Below are 21,910 nucleotides of genomic sequence, written 5' to 3' on the forward strand. Positions count from 1 at the left end.
CTTTTATCCTGCTTCAAAAACATTTCAGAAATTATCTATTGTTCCCATATTTGGAAGACTCTCACCTTTTTTAACTTAGACTGACTCAAATGTGTTATAGTTAGTAACTGCAGTTATAGTTAAACAGTATAATAACCCTTAATGTATATTCCCTAAAATAGATTGAAATGTTATTAATGATTTTGGTAAGATAAATATTTATCCCTATATAAGTTTTGAACAATGAGTGAAAACCAGGAAGTGACAATAAGGAGCTAAAACTGAGAAATCATCTTGAAAATTAAGATAACTGCAAAGGCTCTAACTTATTCTCCTTCTCCAGCCTTCATATCAATCATTTTATAAATCATTGCAGATTACCATATGATAAAAGCAACAATGCCCCCTATAATAATATTATATCCACACAGGGTTTTCCCCTCTTTTCTGGAAGAACACTTATGCAAGGGAGAGTTATAAGAATGGTTGGAATAAGCTACCTCATGGACAGGTGCTGGGCAAGCAACAACTGAACTGGAGCACTGACAGAACACCTCACTTTTGGCTAGATGTTTCCACAGCAGAAAGCTTAGCTATAATGTCTGAATTTCACTCATCAGCCACTTTCTTTTTTCACCCATTTCTCTTTCCCCTGCCAGTGTTTTCCATTGAATGCAATGGGGCTTTATGCTGTTCAGTGGCTGTTCAGAACCCAAAATAAATCTCAATTATATTCATTCAAACATTGGATGAAACAAGAATAGAGCCAATTTTAAATCCCTAACCAGTGGTAACAATCGGTACAAAAATCTTCCAGTACTGGAAACTCTGACTGCCTAATACAAAGTCTTTCTTTCAAGGTATGAGATTATTCTTTTTCTGATTAATTTGTGGTTTTCTTCTTTTCTACTCTACAAGCTTATCATTGCATTGCTTAGCAGCTTCTCCTAGTGCCTTGGAATGTAACGTCTTGCTAAACTCTGTGTTGGAAAGCCCAGGTAGGTTTTTTTGGTTTGATTTAGTTTTTGTGTTTCTCTAACTCCCCCAAAAATACTTACTTAGAAAGCATTTTGAAGTGCTTATTATGCAGAATTACTTGGTTAATTAAATTTACATTTCATTTGTAATCCTTCAAAGCAGCAGTTTTACACGTTCCTTGCTTCTTAATGTGTTCCTGATAACATCAAAATCTTTCCCCAGAACCATATCTGTGGGGAGATTCATCAGCTGGTTCAAGTCCACAGGCTTTGCTTCTCAGGAAAGAGCTCTTCAAGAAAAGGGTTTCTGGCTCTTGAGCTTCAGATTAGGCTCTCAACCATAATACTTAATTGACTGTGTGATGTTTCATAAAATTCACTATTGAAGGGTTTGTGCCCCAAGGCACAGTCTCATACCTGTCTGGCTCAGAGCCGCAGCCAAAATTTATTTTACACCATTTATAGATTCTGCCCCCTTGATCAATAACTGATTTTCCTGAACTTGGTTATTTCCAAGTCTTGATTCATAGTATTACTACAATTGAACTTCTAGACTTTTAACAGTTAAACTCCTAATCAGACATTTTCCACCAAAATGCATTCCAACAGCTGGACCATAGATCAGGATGCTGCAAGATTATAGTCAGCTCCATTCCTATGGTATATAATATCTTTTTTGCAGAAGTGTGTTCAGTGCTAAACCTTGCATTGCTCTTAATTTGGCTGCAACATTTAAGAAACCATACCATTTGGTTGAATATAACATTGCTGAATCCAAAGACCAGAAACACATAATATTCACCATAAGACAGCAATCAACTATTTCTCAGTTCAAGAAATATATACATAAGGAATAAAACTTCCAGAAATTCTAAAATCACAGAAGTGCTAGCATCTTTATTTACAAATGGAAGGAGATATGTAAATGCTCCAATACTCCTACAAGTAAAAGAATTCTATTTACTCCATAAATATTAATAGTAACAAGTATAGCCAGTGGTGAGGAGGTAGTGAAGTGAACAGAAGCTACTGTGCACTCTTACTTAAATATATATAGTGACCATTGTTGTGTCTTTAGAGTAAGGAAAAAAGTGGAAAGTATAAGGCTTCAATGCAAATTCAACATGAAAACAAAGAAAGTACATCTTTAGGATTAAAACCAGTATACAAAGAACTCACGTGATAAAATAGCTTCAGGGAAGATTGGGTGTCAAAATAAAACTTAGAAAACAAACTTCTTCGTATATATTGCTGCACTATAATTAAACCATTACATTGAAATAGAATGCTGTTAGCATAGTATAATGTTCACTAAAATAATAGAAACTGTAACTGCATAATGCCTAACTTCTTTGGAGTACTTTTTACCTATAGATATCAAAAACACTCAAAGCACAAAAGTAACAGTTTTTCAAAATATTGTGATAAAGATATTTCAATATTTATTCTGAGACAGCAAACTTAAAATAATGTTGCTTTTTAAATCTTTCAGGCCTTTGAATAATGACAGCAAGCCTGAGGCCCTTGTCATTTCCCTGCCCCTACTTATTTCTCCCTTACATACCCTGTCTATTCTGGTAATTCGACATGTATGTTCCTTTTCCCAACATTCAACATGTACAGGTTCATAAGAGTTCCCAGGCCAGAATTCTTCTTTCCAGGCCCTTAATCAGGGCATTTGTCGCTGTAGCATGTGGAATTTTGCATGAGTTTGTAATTGGCACAATAACCTCACTACAGTGGGAAGTAGATGAATAGCCCTACAGATGCACAGCACATTGGCACATGTAAATAAAAGAGCAGACTACAGAATAAAGAGCAAGACCACAGAGAGGGTGCTTTTTTGTAATTTTGTAGCTTTAAAATGATAAAATTATAGTTATTTTACATGTTTTAATTATAAAGAGGAAAAAAGCAATGGCTTACCTGTGGAGATGAAGGACTAAAACTGACATTGATGACAGATTCTGTGTGTCTCCCCAGTTTATGTAAAAAAGTGCTTGAACGCATTTCATATATGTAAGCCTAAAAAACAGTGAGTTGATATTTTCACTATAAGAAAAATAATCACATTCTAGAAGCATTAAGATATAGTATAGAACATTAAATATTCAGCCTACAGAGAAGTTAGAAAATTTTAATCATAGCTAAACAAATATAAAAGTCATCAATGTCTTAGAATTGATTTCTATCATTTGGGATAATTTAGCAAATGCTTAAATTAACTCAATTTTTTTTTAAAGTATTTAGAAAGAGTAATGCACTCTTTTCCCCATAAATAACTAAACATTAGGTGTACTTCAAGGAGCAGGTAAAAAAATTACCCTTTTAAAATATATTTTAAATTGTTTTCTTTGGAATTTAAATCCTTTCTTTTAAGTGGAATCTAATACCTTTCTAAATTTGATCACTCCAATGTTAAGGTAAATTTTTTCAGTTTCTACACAGTTCTTTGCAATTTTTAATTGAACAGCATAGAATTCAACAACAATTCAATAATATTACAAGTGCTGCAGGTATCATCAATGAGAAAAAGTATATTGCCTGACTTTTTTTCTCAAAAGAAAAAGGGAAAAGTGTCTTCCTAGGAGAAAATTAAAATTTTACTGGTACAGCCTCAAATAACAAAAAAACTGCATCAGAAAACCATCCCAAAACTGATACTATGAAAATGGAATTACTGTGATATTAAATCAGCATTATTTTACATTAAAAAAAAAAACAAGGTTTTGAAATAAATCCTGTATTATAGATTTTCCACACAATAAACACTTGTGAGAGTCACGTGCAGACACACGGGATTGTTCTAGACTATTCCTTATATAGTAAAATCATAACTATTTGTAGGATAGACTATGCATATGCAAGGCATATTAAAACAGACCCATAGTATGTAGTCTTATTTGGTATATTATAAATAAAATTTGTATCTCAAAAGATAGAACAGATTGTAAAGCATGCAAAAAATAGTCAAAGATGATAATCCAAACTCTAAAGTTTCAACTAAAAAAATTAAAGTTCCGCCATCTTTACTAAATCTCTGACATTAATGAACATGGAATTCAGAACACAATCTGACGTAAACTGAACCAAACTAAACTGTGTAGAAACTCTATTACAGAAGCGTATTACACTGTGACTTAAGATTTTTGCTGATAGTGCTCTAAAATAAGTTTAGTCATTCAGACTCAAGACAGCTGAACTTCCCCTATCAGACAGCAAATAGCAACAAGATATGTGTCCCAAAAATGTGTGGACTCAACTGACAGTCTTCCCAATTTATGAAAATATTCATGGACCAATTCCAGTCCTGAAAAAAGTTTAATGCTCCACTCAGAAAACAAATCTTAGCAAGCAACACCAAAGATTGTCTAGTCCTAACCAGCACTGAAAAATCATTGGATTATTCTCAGTGTCAAATATTCCATTCATGGCCATATCCACTGGGAGTCAAAAAAAGAAGCTAAATGTAAATCTACTTAATTGGAGCAAGTTTATAAACCTCTCATAACCCAGACGCAGTCCTAGATATGGAATTGAAACCATCTACTGGCATAAATGGAGTACCTGAAAACAGACAGAAATGTAGGTATCCATTTTTAAACTCTGGATTTTTGTAGCATTACACACAGATACTGGCATACTGAGAAAGTAGCAGAGTCTTTGGCAATGTGCTAAAATCATTGTCTCCTTCCTAAAAGCAAATGCTTGTTAATTAAAAATCCTTCTTTAAAAAGTAAGACCTTTCTGCCTATTCTAAAATATCTCAGGAAACCTTATTCTAAAATAATTTAGGAAACCTGTAATAATAATGAGTAGTCATTGCTAGTAGTCATTGCTACTTTAAAAGCAGCAATTTTCATTTGCTTGTTTTAAAATATATGGCCATAACATCGCTACTGTGACTTTCACCACTTGGGACACGATCATCTCACAACAGAAAAGAACAGTAAGTGGAGCCCAAACAAGATAAAAGTGATATGACGCAAAGGAAAGCATTCTGATGCATCTGTAGACATGAAATTATTTCCTCTAAAGAAAAATACAAGACCATGTATTAGCAAAATCAGTCTATACACAGGACAGCTCAAGTTTTTTGCTGTTACCATACAGAAAAGGCAAAAAAGCTCCTTGTAAATACCTCTAGTTGTTTTATCGACATAAAAGAATTAAGAGGCACTATTGGTTATTTACTTCACATCCTAAACAGATTACAATATTGCCAAGCTATTAGGCTTAAACAGAGAAGGTTTCAGAGTTCTAACACAAGAGTATTCTTCCCTTATTTTACAGGGTGTAACCACATCCACATTCATCCATTCTCCTCCCTCTGCAGTGGCTTTCCATTTTTAATTCTGATGCTATCATACCCCAACCCAGCTAGTACCAAAATTATCAGATGCTCACATTTATGTGATATCTCAGTACCTGTAATATTGTGCTCTCTCCTTCATACCAAGCTTTGTCACACTCCATATTGCACAATCCTATTGTCCAGACTTTCAACAGGTCTTCCTTCCATGAACAGAGTGCTGGAAATTACCTTTGTACTTCAGCAAGGATCAGGTGTAGAGACTGCAGTCAGGTTGTACTTCAGCACCACAACCACAGTTCCAGAACAAACTACAGCGGTCGTGCTCACACAATTAATTGGAACATGCAAGTCTCAAGAAAATTAGAGATAAAATGATGTAGAAGTCCATATTCCAGGGAAACTCCAGAAAGGAAAGGAGTACACTGAGTGAGAGGGGAGCACAAAGCATTACAAGCTGCACTGCACTTTCCAGAACAGGATGCTCCTACACATCTAACTAAAGAAAGAGTATAAGTGAAAACAGGGAGAAGTCATTCTTACCAAAGGGCCCTCTTAAATCCCAAGGACATCTTGTCAAAATGGTTCAACAGTATCAAAATATTCAGTAATGTCATGACAGTTTAAAGTATTTGCATCATAAAATCAAATCCTATTACTCATAGCTATTGAAAAATATCTATCCCCTTTGGAACTGTGGGAATGACCAAAACAGTACAAATACGTTGTGGTTTTTAATATACTACAGAACTTTGTTAGAAATAAGAACTTAAACAGAATAGAACTCTACTGTAGATAATGAAATCAAAATGCATGCGTTTGATACACACAATAAGTCATCTGGACTCTGCTTAACTGACACATGAGGATCTAATAAAACAGGTTGCTTTCCTCTCACTTCTCCAAGCCTACTCTCCTTCCCTTTAATGGAAGGAGGAACAAAGAAGAGGCAAAGTCAATGACAGCAAGAATCAAAAGCACAAAATGTTCTGATTCACAAAGAAACATGCTCCATTTTTTAACCAAGAGAATATATCACAGAGAGACATGGTTAGTGAAGCTGAAATTTTTCCATCAGAATCTATGGCTTATAGCACTTTGCCAAAATTATCCAATAAAAATTAACTTTCCATTCCAGGTTCTCAGTTTAATTTGGGAAGGACTATGTTCATTTTTGGCTTAATCTTTATGTCCCCGTTCCACTCTGTAAAATAGATGTGATAATAGTTCATTTTTTTTTTTTTTTTTAACAAGAATCCAAGGTCTGTTAAACCCAGGTATTTTAGTAATTTATGCTCTTCACACAGTTTCTAAATCGACCATTTATCTCATACCTTTCTTTCAAAAAAATGCTGTGAAGCAGTCATGCAGCTTCATTATAATCTAGCAGGTGTGTATTTGGTGCTGTAGTCACACTTCTCAGCCTAAAAAGTATTCAAACCCTTACCTCCCACCTTTCAAGAAATGATTCTTAGACCTGAGCTAGAGATTGGGCTGGGATGCAGCACTTTACCAAATTGTCACACTATATAACAAGATTCAGTGGATCAGAGGAAGTAATGACAAGCAGCTACTGGTAGAAGCCCACCTGTAGCTAACCACTGAAGCACTGGAAGACATGGGAAAGCCCTTTCCTCTGACCTTTACTACAAAGAGTATGCTCATATTGAACAGCTGCTAGACAAAACACACAGAACGTTGCTGGGAACACAACCTGCCCATTGCACTCCACTCTAAAAAATCTATCCTAGTGGAACCACTGCTAAACATCTTTCTGAATCTGTATTTCTAGTCCCATAAATCTTAAATATTTAGGTGTTATGGTTCAACTTCAACAGAAAAATGGGCAGAGACTCCAGTTACATAGTTATTACATTGTGGCAGCTTCACTTCCAATAACTGATTTAAGGAAAACTAATAGTAATTTTTTGAGTAATTTTGACATTTAACACAATAAAATCTGATTAAAAGAAAAACATCATCATATAAAAGTGTATAAAACCAGCTTCTGTTTCAGTAGCTCTAGCCACAGATATATAAACTAGCCAGTGAGAGTCTAAATTCTGAGAATAAAAGTTAAATATTGAAAGTACATTTATTTTTAACTTCAAAAGTTTCAAAACAAAACATAAACCCCAAAGAGAATTGTATTTTAACAGAACTAACACTCATAAGAAGAGGAATAACTCCAGTATAAACATTCTTCCACTATAGTCAGCCATCATTTTAGTTTTGCTGTATTTTCTGATGTCATCCAAATGGTTTTTCTATTCTATACTTACTAGATCATTTTAGAAAAAAAATAAAAGAACAGTAACTGAATTGTAAATGATACCATAACACTAGCCACAGAAGAATTAAAAAAAAGCTTGAAACTTTGAAATCAATGACAGAGGAAGAACAGATTTTCAGCAAAACAAATGTAATGAAAAAGAAAACAAAACAGTCTAGGAAGCACTCAGCAATGCCCAAAATGCATATGTGCATATAATGTCTTAGACTTTAGCCAAAGTCAATCCCCTTTTTTATATTAAGATTAATTTTGTCTAATAAAAATACTGATCCAGTAGATATTGGTATTTCCTTTCCATTTCTTGCTGAGGGTCAGCCAAAAGTAAAAATAATTTACCTGTACCAATAGCTTCCAAAGAAGTTTCCTGGACCCATAACCACATACTTACTAGTATTTCCTTTCACTTGATATTTGAAGAAAATTTGGAGGAGTCAGGTTTCAGTAAACCAGAGTGTGACAGTGTAGCACCTTACAAGTATACATAAGCTTCTGCTTTCTTCTCTAGATTTGTACCAAGAGACAGGGAATAAGGGTGAAGGCCCTTCCTTGAGTGGAGGAATTTGTATCCAAATGGAAAATTATTTAATTCAATTGGTAGACAGAGTGTGCTAGATAAATTGACACTTTTATCTGCAGAGTTTCACTGTAAATTCTTTCCTCTGTTTTCTCACACTCTAACTTCAAAGGAAACTTGTTCTCATCTGTTCCCATTGCCCCCTAGTCTAACCCATGGCCATATAGATTTGTGTCAAACTCCTTACACTCCTCTTGGGATAGGAAAGAGGGGGAAGCAGATCATAAACACTTGAAGAGTAGCAGACGGATTCTCCTTGTTATCAGCTTTTGCACAGAGATCAGAACAGCAACACCAGTTTCAAGGAAACTGATTTTGTTGCTGCTGTGGCTTTAAGCTGAAGTGTGCATTTTACAAACAGATCACAGGAAAAGAACACAACTAACAAACAAACAAAAAGACATTGATATCTAAGATACCTAATTTGGTCTTACACAAATAGAGATGTTTTCTTCACATGTTTTGCATGGATTAGCCAATGTCATCACTTTTCTGTGACTATTTTTCCTAATAAGTCAAATGAGCTACAGAAGATAGAAATGTTAAAGCCCCCGATAGAAAAATAAATAAAAAATCTAACATGTTTTTATAAACGATATCTCCAGTTATTAATAACGCATCAGTGCCATCAAACTTGATGCATAATCCCACAGTACATGATATAAGTGTTTGACCTGCACTCCATCACTCCCTATTTATACTGGGACACATATCCCATAGAACCATGTATTCTTTCCTCAATCTCAAGCTGAAAAAGCTCCTGAACTACTTATGCTAAAGAAAAATAACAATTAACCTGAAGCAGACACTGAGCATGGAAAGTTCCAGCCCAAAATGTTCTCACTTACAAGCAACTGAAAACAGAATTATAGTGGAAAGTGTTAGACTACCTTAACTATAGGTATCAGTGCCAAATCCACACATAATAAAACAGATTTCACAAGTATCCTAAGCACTGATTAATGCTCTTCAGTCCCAAGATATCTTATACACTTACCACATGGTAGCATGGAAAGTCTAATCAAGCCTGGCACCAAAATGTTGAGTACAGTACACCCGCTGAGAGTCCCTTTCCCTTTTAATGACACTTATAGAGGCTGTCTTTCTGGTAGTCACGGGAAACTTCCCACTACTCTAAGATCCCAGTCTCCATATGATTTCCTTTGACATAACTAAAAAATGAGTGACAGTGAATGTTTATAATGTTCTTTATTATTAAAATATTTTATTATTAAATTAGTTATTAAATTAGTTATTATTAAACTAGTTATTATTATTAAAATAGTTAATATTATACAAATCATCATTCTTTCAAGATGCAGGGGGTATTTTTCAAATGTATCAGTCTTCTGGCAGTTACAGCTAACACATTTGAATTTTCCTCACTAAAAAAGATTACATAAACCGTATCTCAGATTTCCCTCTCTAAACCACGTTTCTATGAAGCTTCCAAATTGTAGTTTTTGCCAATTCACTTTCTATTTCATTACCTAATTTCAAGGCCTCACGTATGTGATTGTTTTCAGTTGTCTTCATATGAAATTTATGTAGCAGCACACAACTGAATTTAGGTTGCCTTTATAACACACGTAGTGTTGTCAGAGTACAGAATTATTAGTTGAAGATTTTATTCTAAGAAAATTTTATTCTAAGAAAAATTTCTCTCACTATGAAGCAGCATGGTTGTATCACACCCACTTTGGCTCTTTGCTGACTGCTGCTAAGATTCTCCTCTGTATCAACTATACCAATAATTACATTTCCTTTTTGTGTGGTGGTGTTGACTGTTTGACTGAAGTACTGAAAGATGCAGATGCTGCAAAGGACCTTCAATCAGATTTTTGTACCAGATGTACCAATGATACCTAAAATTCAGCTACTGTCAAGAATTGAAACCAAGAGGTACACATATAGAAAACACAAGCCCTGTGGATATAAAACTATATATATCCACTTTTATCAGCTCACTGCTAAAAGTATGATTCCACTGTATGCATTCCAAAATGAACATTGGGTATTCATATCTACTTCGACTTCCTTTTTTGCCTACAGTTGAACACAGGGTATTTTTTATAAGATTAGCTTTCTTTAGCAAAAAGGCTAATTTCTCACGCTTCCACCCATCTCTCAAAAACATTACCAAAATTCAGTGTTAACACAGTAACAAATTACATACTCATAAAATTCAGTTTGATTTTAAAAAATGTGTTCTGTAGTAATTAAATAACAATACATCTATACCCAGCAGAAAATCCTCCACCTCTCTCACCTGCCAATCTGGTTTTGTGGTGGTCAGATCTGAAGTGTGGTGGCCTAGATAAGCAATAGCCTGAACTGACCAAAAAGCACACGAGAACAATTAATGTGCTCATACTCCTATAGCTCCATGGTTCATAAAATAATCTACCAAGGCCAAGATTTTCAGTCATCTTCAAAGATATACCCAAAGAGACAGTGAAGCAACAGCATACTCAAAGTCATGACTGTATGATTAAGAAGGCAACATTTATCTGTTCACTGCTAGGATAAGCGGCCTAACAGCCAACCACGCTACCAAGGAATCCAAGAAACTCAGGTTCAAGAGCAAAACCAAACTGTGTTTTTCTTTGGAAAGGGATACATTTTCTCCATCAATAGCTGGCACAGAGGCTGTCAGAGTCTGTCATTCATTCTCTGCGATGGATTTTGTTCTGCCAAGCAATGTCAGTTCTGCCTTTTCCACAGTAAACATTACTAAAGCTGTTTTCTCCAGATGTTTCCTGTTAAAGTCTATCTTAGTTAAACAGTATGGACTCATAAGATAAAACCTGAGCAATATAAAATTGGAATACCAATCACACTGAAAACTAAAATACTTCAGATGGTTGCTACCACTACTTCATATAATACATTCTGTTCTGCAAGCCCTCTGGAATGAAGTGTAGACCAAGACAACAAACATTATACAACAGTATATATATATATTATACATTTCTAAAAGTAATTTTCCAGTAAAGAAAATAGCCTTCTATTTTCTCCAAATAAAGTATTAAAGCATACTTTATCATATATCAAAGATACCTAATTTAAACCTCAGTGATGCCTCCAAGATACACTCCCAAGAGATATGAAACAAAGCATTCTAAACTATTAACTAGTCCTATCTCTTCCCTTTACACACACCTATATCTTAATATCTTCGCTAACTCCCTCATTTGTAGTCTTTTACCTACCATTATTAGTACCAAAAAAGTTCTAGTGAACTGGGGTCTTAAAGGAAGAACAATCTACCACATATTTATCATTCACATTTGGGGTTTCCTGGGGTGTTTCTTCTTTGATCTCTAGATCATTTTATGCAAGTTTTAAACCTAATCAGATGCAATTTTAAAGTTTATCACACCACAGACACACGAGGATGGAAGTATTTCATATAAATAAGATCGGAGCATCTGAGCACAACAATAACAAACTGAGATAGGCCTCATCTAAACTCTTCTTTTAAAGACAAGAGGAGAGAAGAAAGATACCATTGCTGATCGCCACTTTATAAATCAGAACTGAGCCATAGCAAGACTAATGTGACTAATAATATATTTATGGGGGTCGAGAAATATATCATAATCTTCTATGGTGATGATTACATTAGGAAGCAGTGCAGTGCAAGAGGAGCAGATGTACAGAACAAAAGAGTGCTGGCAGCCCAACCTCGAAAGGTACTTTTCTGGTAGTAAAACATCAGAGTATATTGCTCAGCAGCACTGATATTTATTTGGAATATCAATCTCTTTATCTACTTAAAATTAAGGTGTCAACTATAAACAAATTCTACAGTTTGTATTATGCCTGATGCAGAATCTTGCATTTGAAAGTAACTGAGTATGCAAACAATATCAGGTCTGGGTTTGCATCCAGCCACCCCTCACAGATTCGCAGAACTCTTTGGACATGTCCCCTGACCAGCATCACTTTCCAGCATCACTTGCAAAATGAGAATTTACTCTGAAACCAATTTTGCATGAAGGTTAATATTCAGGGATTCACAACTGGTTATTAGACTGATGTTACCTATAAGCATCAAATTGCTTTATCTTGTCTCCTTCTACTCCTTTCGATGATGCTGCCCTCTGGACTACTCTCTCAAGATTTGGTGCCTTCACAGTTGGAAGGCATAAATTTAATCTTGGATTTAGAATGTGTTTCAAAGTCACTGTTGTGAGCAAAATCCTAGATTTCATTGAAAAGTGTAAATAAAAGGGAAGAGAACGTCATACACTACCCATGTATTTTTGTTATTCATGTAGCAACCTGCTATGCTGAAAAACTTCTGGGTTTGTGATATGGGTCAATCCATGTGAACTACGAACACAGGCTTTGAGATTTGGCATGGACAGAGAGTTTTATGTTAGAAAATCCAATTTCAGCACTAGGGTCAAAATGTGCCTCTTAGAGTCTACAGTTCAAAGAGAGCCAGCAAGAATGAATCTGAAAACAATTACAGAGACAATTATTTATTTCTGCATTCCCTACTTCATTTCTGGAAACTTGGAATTTATTGAGAGAGCCCTGAGGTCTCCAAAGACAAAAGTTAAGTGCCTAATTAGACATAAATTAAAACAGCTAAATAGAACTACATGTCACAGAAAGAAAATTAGCTCTTTTTTTTATAAAAACAGGTTTATACAAAACAGGTCATATACCCTCTAAGGAGAGAAAAAAGCAGACAGAATTTTCATCTCTTTTTTTACAATAACGTATTTTGGTTTGCCGTTTCTATGCCCTGTAGGAATGTGATTTTGCTGCTAATCAATGTAGACAACATATTCCTCTTTGTCAAATACTTCAGATATTGTGAAATACAAAAGGCAGTTTAAGGTCAACACCTCTCAAATATATTCCAATTATGCCTCTTTTGGCTTTAAAATCAATCACATTTGTTAATCACATAGTGCAAGAATTGCACTTGATAAAGTAAACTCCAAGATGACTGAAGATGCAGTTGCTTCTCAGTTGAAAGTTTCATAATTTATTCCCAGAATGCTCTTTTTGAAGATAATGCATTGTATCTACACTACTGATTTTATGCAGCTTATTCCAGTAGACATTCGTTCATACAATCTTCAGAAATATGTGACTTCTTGGTACTATTAAAACTGTCCCAGGTGTACATTAAGCCATCTGTCAGGATGTTATTAGTTGAAAAATATGAATGGACTATTCAGTACAACGTTCAATTTTCTATTTAAAAAGGAAGCACAAAAGTATATCCAGTCTCAACATTTCAAAGGGAAGGTTCCTAAAAAATGCTCCAAAACTGCACTTTGTCCTAACAGTACAGTATAAGCAAGAGTCCAAAATTTGACTCAGTTTTCCTGAGGGGACAAGAAGAACAATGAAAGTTCTCTACAGACATAGGACACAAATTATGCAAAATTCCAACCTAAGAGCCACACTAAAAAGTATTGACTGGCGCTGTGCCCACCAGGGACCACAAGCCAACTGGAGCAGGATGCATGCCAGCTATTCCGCTTCCTCTGATGACCCACCATGTGCCAAGAATTTGGAGTAAGGACAAAATCATGCTGTCTTTCTTTTCTTATATCAGCATTAATTACAAACAAATACTTTAATGCAAAAGAGAAGACAAACGGTCTTGTGATTGCACCTCTTTTTATACAACTCAAGAGCAACTTTAAATAGTAACCTCAAATAAATATATTAGTATATCATATAAATCATGACCTGAGATGAATATTAGATGCATTTTTTCACAGATAAACCAAAAAGCCCTTCTTGTGTATTGCAATCTACATTTTGAAATGCTATTTACCAGAAACTTGAAAAATATGTTTAACATGAAAATGTCAAGAACACAATACCTATTGCCAAACCTCCAGCAATCTGCCAATAAAATCTCTAACCTTCACATGTTTTGAGCCAGTATTTCAAAACTAGCCACAAGAGTAAATTCCTCTTGTTCTGAATTTGAAGCTGACCAGAAACTCTGTGTCATGTTCTGATGATTAACCTAGAAATACCTAAAATAAATTTAAACAGCTTTCCTACCCAGCTGTTTTGAAAGGATGTGTTTGCAATAAACCCAAACCCAGTCCAGTTTCAAAGGCCTATAGTACAAGTCAGCAATCATCCATCTCTTCACAAACAGCAAGAAAAACATCTGCCAACAATGCAGGCATTACTGAATTAAATTTAGGTGGAAACTCAAAAAGGTAGCAATACATGTGTACTCAGGATTAATTTCTAAATAATTTAAATATGGTTGACATTGATACAGAAGAGAACCTGTCTGGGGAGAAAACACACACACAAAGGGTGTGGAAAGTTCTAATTCCAGCTGAACGACTGGAATCATTTTATTCAGCTGATTGGTTGATAAGAGAGCCATAATGAAAGGTTCATCACCCTGTATTTGGGAGCTTAAGTAAATTAATGTGTATTTGCTACAGAGTTCCTCATGGTCAGATATGTACATAACACATAAAGCTGTGCTACAAGGAACACCATTCTCCTCATCTTTGATGGCACATGACAATTCAGAGTCAAATATTATAGAAACCCATAGAAACAAGCTTTTAACAATTACTTTGAGCACTAAAATTTAGCTGCTCTGGGATTTTTCAGACAGAATAATCATGAATCATATGTAACTACTACATGTGAATGAACTATATGAAAGTATTATAGACCCAAATAATGCACATTAAGATGAATCCTAGAAACATGCTTGCAAAGACTCTTTTTTGTACAATATGAGTAGTTCCTATAGTTTAGGAAGAAAATAAGCAAAAACATTACTTACATATTTGTCATCTGATCCACTGGCTATGAAGCGTCCACAGGGAGACACTGCAATTCCACATGGATGGCAGCGGCTACTGTGCCCTTCAAAACGACGCTCACACCTACACAGAGGAATTTCAATGCTATTAATACCAACTAAAAACTACCTCTTTTACTGCCATTTTCATGAAATCCTGCTGAAGTCTCATCTGTTTCTCTTAGTCTGCAAATTCACTAAGGCAAATCCACAAATTAAGTTTTAAATATCTCTGCAGTAGGATTTTGTCAAAACTGAAAATTTTGAAAATTAATGACTAAAAATAAAATGAACAGAAAAAACTGCCCCAGGACAGTGACCAAACCCATGTTTTCCCTTGTTTAGTTTACAGGGATAGAAACATCATTAATAATTAGGAATGAGGAGCTGTGATGCCTGGCATCAAAGGGGAAGGTGGTGTGAAAGTCTGCTTCATGAAGATTTATAAATCTTCCTCAAGTTATTTATATCAAATCAAGATGCAGTATGTGGAATCATAACATTAATAATTATTGCTTGCTTTTCTCACACCCAAATCTGAATACTTAAACCCTGTTGCCTATTTACATTTCTACTCCATACACTAATTTATTGTATATGGTAAACCAAGAAAGACAATATCCAAACAACATTCCAAAGTGAGAAATCTCTCTCTCTGTCCTATAACTGTTGATAATTTCTTACCTATCTGTGTTAATACAGTCTAAAGGAAGGAATGGATTTAAAATTAATGCAAGGAATTAATTTCGTACTTTTCATGTTAATATTGCAAGAAGCATTGTAGAGTAAGTTTTAAATAGCTGAGCACACTTGGGCCATTTAAAAATAATAATGTTTTTAATGAGATGGAGATTAATATCCACCTAAAAAGCACCACATGGTTGTAAAGAACCATGATATGTTTGCAGTCACCACAAAACTAATGTTAAAAAAATATAATTTAGAGTTTCCTCAGTATTAAAAGACATTTTAATACAAGTTTCAACACCATTCAGAGCTGTCATTTACATACGTATGCCTCATTTCAAAAGTTTATATTTATAACTTTGAGGTATTATTGTAAAACAGACTTATAATAACCTATATTCTTCTTTTGCCTTTATTATGAATGCTGTCAACCTACCCTTCTTACAAAACAAATTCACATACTTCACCATAACGCAGATGTCATATACTCTTTTTCTTTTTCTCTTTTTTTTTTTTTAATGTATGCTAGGCCCAGGAACAAATTTGAAATAGTAAAATCTCCTGCCAGCTCCTGTGATATACACTTTTTCCTGGCCAGTGAAATCACAGGAGCTATTTAAATGCAATCGACTGAACCCATGTGCAAAAAGCTTTAAATTTTTATACCATGTTGTTCTGTTGCAGATACGCATGTATGTGTATCAATGCACTAAATGCCAAGCTGGTTTCATTCACCCAGGTGAAACAGACATACTTAAACAAAAACATGGCTTCATGACTGATCTAATTGCTATCACTTATTAAAGCATAAAAGAGACACTTTTGAATGCATGAAAATACATCATTTTTTAGACCCTAACTCTGAACTTTACTGTATTCTGTATAACAAAACTACTGATATTAACAGACATTTTGGGGATACAGTAACCAGACACTTCACCTCAGATGAGTTCTATCCTAAAACTGCTAAAATAACCCAATTTAAGAGAACACTACAGTTCAAGAGAAGCAACATATGAAGAGAGCCAATTATTGTGACTAAGATGTAAAAATATTTTTCAACTTCAGTTTTTTTGCATGAATCTTCAGAGACTTTTAGTAACCAATAGCCACATTTGGCCTATTGAATAACCTGCCTCTGTTAGAGATTCCTATTGACAGCAAAGGAGAATACCTCAGTCTCCACAGTATTTTCCTCCTCAGTTAGGCTTCCACCAAACATTACTCATTGTGTAGAGTAAACTTCTCCCACAATTTAGCATCAAGTCCCAGTTGCACTCTTTGCAAATTTCAGGGAGATTTTTTTCCCTTCTGAGTGCCTTTTGATAGAGAATTTGAGGAAAAAAATTCTTTTTAATCTTATACTTGTAAGATACAACAGCATCACATGAAAGAAATTTCGTCATGAGAAAAATAAATAAAATTCATATCCACTGTCCCTCCTGAAGGTATCTTCAGGTTCACCATTCTTCCTTAAGTAGAGCACTGGTCATCAGGACTACTTCTAAGTGTTTAAGATCTCATTGTCAGAGCCTGTAAAACATAATTTCCTCAATGGGGTCTTCTTCACAGATGAGTCTCTTAATAAAATAATGCAAAAAACTTCCTTTCCAAAGAATTTGACTCCTCTGTATTTGTGACCAATAACTTGAATACTTCACATATAAATAGATACATAAGAACTAAAAGGGTCCCAAGGCTTCGACTGATCTTTTCTCTGCTACACCACAGCAATATAAAGCAATGTCCCAGTCATAGGACAGTGTCCTTTTCCTTGTGCTAGTACAGCCACAGTAATAACCAGCATCCTGGATACTATTTTCTTAATTGTTTTCTTGTTCAACTTTTCCATTATATCAGGATATATGTTCCATTACAAGTTTAACTACTTCCCCAACCCCTCAAAATCCTGCTTGAAAAACACGTTTTAAAAAAACCAAACTGATTCCAATTAAACTTTCCACAGAATTAAGTAGAAATTTTGTTATGCAGTCTATTAACTCCAGATACCCACAGGTATCACAGCAATGGAAAAAAAAAGTGGGCAAAAAATCCAATAATTAATAGTACATACTATGTGTATGATTTTAGCTTATTTTAGGGATTGTCTTCTTTCAGGCTTTGGTTTTTTTTATTCTATTTTTTTTAAGTAGCAACAGGTGGTGATCCAAATTATTTTGGATATTGCAGGCTTTACGTGGCCAGCTGGCATGCTCTCCAGCCTCCTAAGAATGCTTTTCTGGTCAGAGCTTTTCGGGGGTTACCATGACAAACATCTGGTAATTGCATGGGACAGAAAACAGCTTATGTTCTCTATTGTACATCTTTTAGTCTACATTCCAAAATATGTATCTTTTTATGTTGGAAAAAACTTGAAGAATATTAGAAAAAAGTGTACCATGTTTTCTCTCTTTGGAAGAGAAAGATACTGGAATGTGTGTTTTTATAAATAAGACAATATTCTCACGAAGGAGTCTATTTCATTATACTTGATGCATTAAAAAAAATTAACTGCAAACAAAAATTTTCTTTTCTTTTTTTTTTTAAACCACTTTCATTTGTATTGTTTTACTTTGTGCCAGTGCTCTGATATTTGTTCAGAGACTCTTCAGTACCAGCAGATCTATTGAGGCTCTGCAAAATGCAAGTATAACTTGACAGTAGTAGTAGCTACCTTAGATGTACTGTACACATGGGTCTCATTTCATTGAAACACCAAACCCTTCACACAGGAGCTCAGCATGTTTTCACCATAGCATTCAGCAGGGACCACATCCCTGTGTTCCTCATCCTCTATACTTTCATGCATCTCCAGTCCCAAACTTGGAGGAACTCCAGCCAGTCTTTTATCTCTCAGAATCTGAATAACTAGACTCAAAAGCTCCAAGGAGGAAAAAAAAAAAAAGACAAATCATGGGATCCTCATGTTCTGAAGAAACCAAGAAGCAATCAAATTCTGAGTATGTGTATATTTGTATCTTGCTTAGGATGATGTCAAGCAGCTAGCTCACAGTGGAGATGCAAACTGAAAAGCATCTCAAAATTCAAACTGGATGTCTGACCCTAAGGTCTCAAAGTGCAATTGTCAGAAAATGAATGAGATGAGTTCCCTGTGGCTGCCGGAATTCTGCTAAAATATGTTGCCAGAGGAGTTTATGATCTAGCTGCACAGCATCATAGCACTAGTTGGAGACTTTGCCTTAATGTCTAATACTATCTTCATATAATTGGAAAATTCTTTCAGAGACTGAAAGAAGGTGAAACTGATTTTCTCTGGGATCATACATCAAAGCATTATCATGCAGCTGAGTATTTTGCTGAAGCAATTCATTATGTGCAAGTAGCTCAGTATTCCTCAAGTCTTCACTGTGGTCTGATAAGCGCCCAGCGCATTTTTTGTTTTTTCAGAAGGAGATGAAAAATGGCTATTTCAGCAGCAAACAGCATAGTTCAACAGCTGAACTTCCATTTCTCAACTGATCAGAGTGTGAGTCAGAGGCAGGCAGCTCCTGCCACCATAGGTGTTAGTGTGTTTGGTGTTGGGAGGTCTTCCTAACACCTTGTCCCTGCTATTCTTATTACCTGCAACAGTAATCTAGCACCTACCACGTCTACCTCTTCACACTACCACAGTAGCATCCCTGACTTCCAAATTGGGCTGTACTAACTCTTCCCCACTCTCCTCATCTCTGGGTAGATAATAAGCACAGCACGTCTGACAGCATAGCACAACTCTCCCTCTCCTGCCTTCTAAATTAATTTTCAATTTCAGCTGTTACTGTACATCTTGCTCTCTTAGTCAATATTACATCAGCTCCCCCAGCTTCCCATACCCTTCCCATTTCTGTGGCAAGTTAAGAACAAATGCTATTTTCATAGAATCACAAAGTGACATGGTAGTTGAGATTGTTAGGCAGCTCTGGAGGCCATCTTATCCAAACTCACTGCTTACATAGAGCCAGTGTGGCTTCACCAATGCTAAACAGAGGGGAGGTATCACCTCCCACAACCTGCTGGCAACTCTCTTCCTGATACAGCCCAGGACATCATAAGCCTTCTTTGCCTCAAGGGCACATTTCTGGCTCATGTTCTTCTTGGTGTCCTTTTCTGCAAAGATATTTTCCATCTAGTTGCCCCCCTCAGCATATATTGGTGCCTGGGGGTTGCATTTGGTGCATTTGGTGCCAGCACTCCCCCTTGCTGAAGGCTTCTGTTGGTTCATTTCTACAGACTTCTACAGCCTGGAGCAAGGAGCAGAGCAGGGTCAGGGCAATTAAGGCCCAGTGGCACAGAGAGCATCCTCACAGCACAGCTCGTAAATTGAGTAAAGGTACACCTGAAAATCTGAGGTCAAGCCAGGCCACAATTACTGACACAAAGAAGAATGAAACTTTATTGTATTATGGGTTTAGCCATAATTTACTGATGAGAAAGAAAGGTCCACATCAGTGCCTAAAAGCGATACAAGAGGTCTGAAATCTGCCTTGGAGAAGAAAAGTTACACTACTTCACATTCTAAAACCTCTCTTTAGGAAACGGACTCCCTGGAACTAACCATCCTAGGGAAGCTGCAGAAAACAGGACATACAATATTTCTCATTATCAGCCAGTCATGAAGATATCTGTATTCATGTAACTTTGCTAGTGAATGTGAGCTGGTGCTACTAAGTGTTTATTCAATATTCTAAATGCATTAAACAAAGTGAAGAGGGCAACACTATGAATTCATAGTGTTCCTCCTAACAGAATGAATGAAAAGAAATCTTTCTTCTGGACATTTAAAGCACAGAATTATCTAATCTACAAGTGGGAGGAAGTGAGAAATTGAAAGGATCTAGACTGGTAAAGCAGAATTTAAAACTATCATATGAAGTTTAAGTGATAAATGAACGTATTAAAGCAGCTGGTATTTAGTCTAGTCTGATACTTTGTATTGTTATGTGTTTACTGTGTAAGGGAATGGAATGTCCATTAATTCCTAAGTTTCTACATTCTTTCTATGCATTGGTTTTACAGCACTGGGATGCCAAAGTACATCTCACTGCTCATGAGCATAGCCACTAAACACAGGCAGGACTGGCAGACAAGGAGGCTTAGTGTACTGGAATTTTCTGATATATCTGGCCTTTGTAATCTAAAGCAACTTGTGGTATTCCAATTCAGACTTTTCTGAGATATTAAATTTAAATGGTGGAGAGAACAGGTACAGGTGAGTATGAATAAATGCTAGATTCCTGACTTCAGAAAGAGTAGCAATGTCTCCAAAATGCATTCAATACACACAGCAGTATGAGAAAGAATGGTAAAGTTTCTTATGTCTTACAGACAAATGAGAGTCTACAAGGTTTCATCACAAAGAACATTTAAACTCCTTCAAAAATGTAAGAATGCATTAACTTTTTCTACCTCCTGATCATTAAATGTTTTTCTGAGTCTTTTTTGGGTATCCTGAAGCTGGTGACAATAATGTTCTTCTCATTCAGATTTCCACAGCCTAACCCCTGTGTTCACTGCTTTCACCTTGGACACAAGAGAAAGCAATTTTACTTGTTCTCCAAGTAGTCATTCTTTTAGACAATGTAGACTTAAATTGTTCTTCAAAATGTCTTGGAAGCTGGTCAAAAGTCATTATCTTACTCTAAAGCATGTATTCATAAGGTCTCATAGTTCGTTATCCTAATCTGGAAGAAGAGTAAGCATAGTTTTCTTCTTCCAAGAAAAACTATTTTCCTTGCTTCTTTATTCCTAAGTCTGTTTTGTAGATAGTCTAGAGCTTTTCTTAGCTTTAGTTATAAATGAAGAGAATGCAGGAGAAGTATAAAAATATTCAAAATCTTCAGATGAAACTTTACAAATCCATGCATTTCAAAGCAAATGAAGCAGGAGTCTGAGTAAATCCAAAAACCACTAGCAGTGTCCAAGATTCCCTCATTTATTGGCAAGATGACCTGGCTGTGTGAGGTTGGCTGACAACATCAGAAAGTTAAAGTGTCTTTTCTTGTACCACCTTCAGAGGAACCCATGAGACTTTCTGGCACTCTCTGAAGAAATCCTGGAATGCCTCCCGATCATCAATAGTCAAAGAGACAGACAAACTCACAGCTTTATCCAGAAAAGATGATGAAAATTGAAGTTGCAAAATACTTTCACTGAATTCAAGAACATAAGAAAAGTTAAATGAATTTTCACTGGGGAAAAAAAATGTAGTTTGATAACACATGTTGGATAGCAAAATTCTTATAGAACTCAGAGCAAAAATATCAATATATTC

General features: G+C 35.5%; 1 protein-coding gene across 2 annotated transcripts in view; it reads right to left on the reverse strand.

Moving 5' to 3' along the window:
* The window catches only part of WDR27 (WD repeat domain 27), a 93,635-nt gene that overhangs the window by 38,362 nt on the left and 33,363 nt on the right, over window positions 1-21,910 (reverse strand). For both annotated transcript variants that reach the window (XM_039570032.1, XM_039570031.1), the window contains 2 exons: window positions 14,935-15,037; window positions 2,883-2,981 (listed from right to left, as the gene is read on the reverse strand). In XM_039570032.1, the coding sequence (XP_039425966.1) occupies window positions 2,883-2,981; window positions 14,935-15,037 (202 nt within the window). The remainder of the gene's footprint in view (window positions 1-2,882; window positions 2,982-14,934; window positions 15,038-21,910) is intronic.

Source organism: Corvus cornix, chromosome 3 (genome assembly GCF_000738735.6).
Source record: "Corvus cornix cornix isolate S_Up_H32 chromosome 3, ASM73873v5, whole genome shotgun sequence".
Classification (NCBI taxonomy): domain Eukaryota; kingdom Metazoa; phylum Chordata; class Aves; order Passeriformes; family Corvidae; genus Corvus; species Corvus cornix.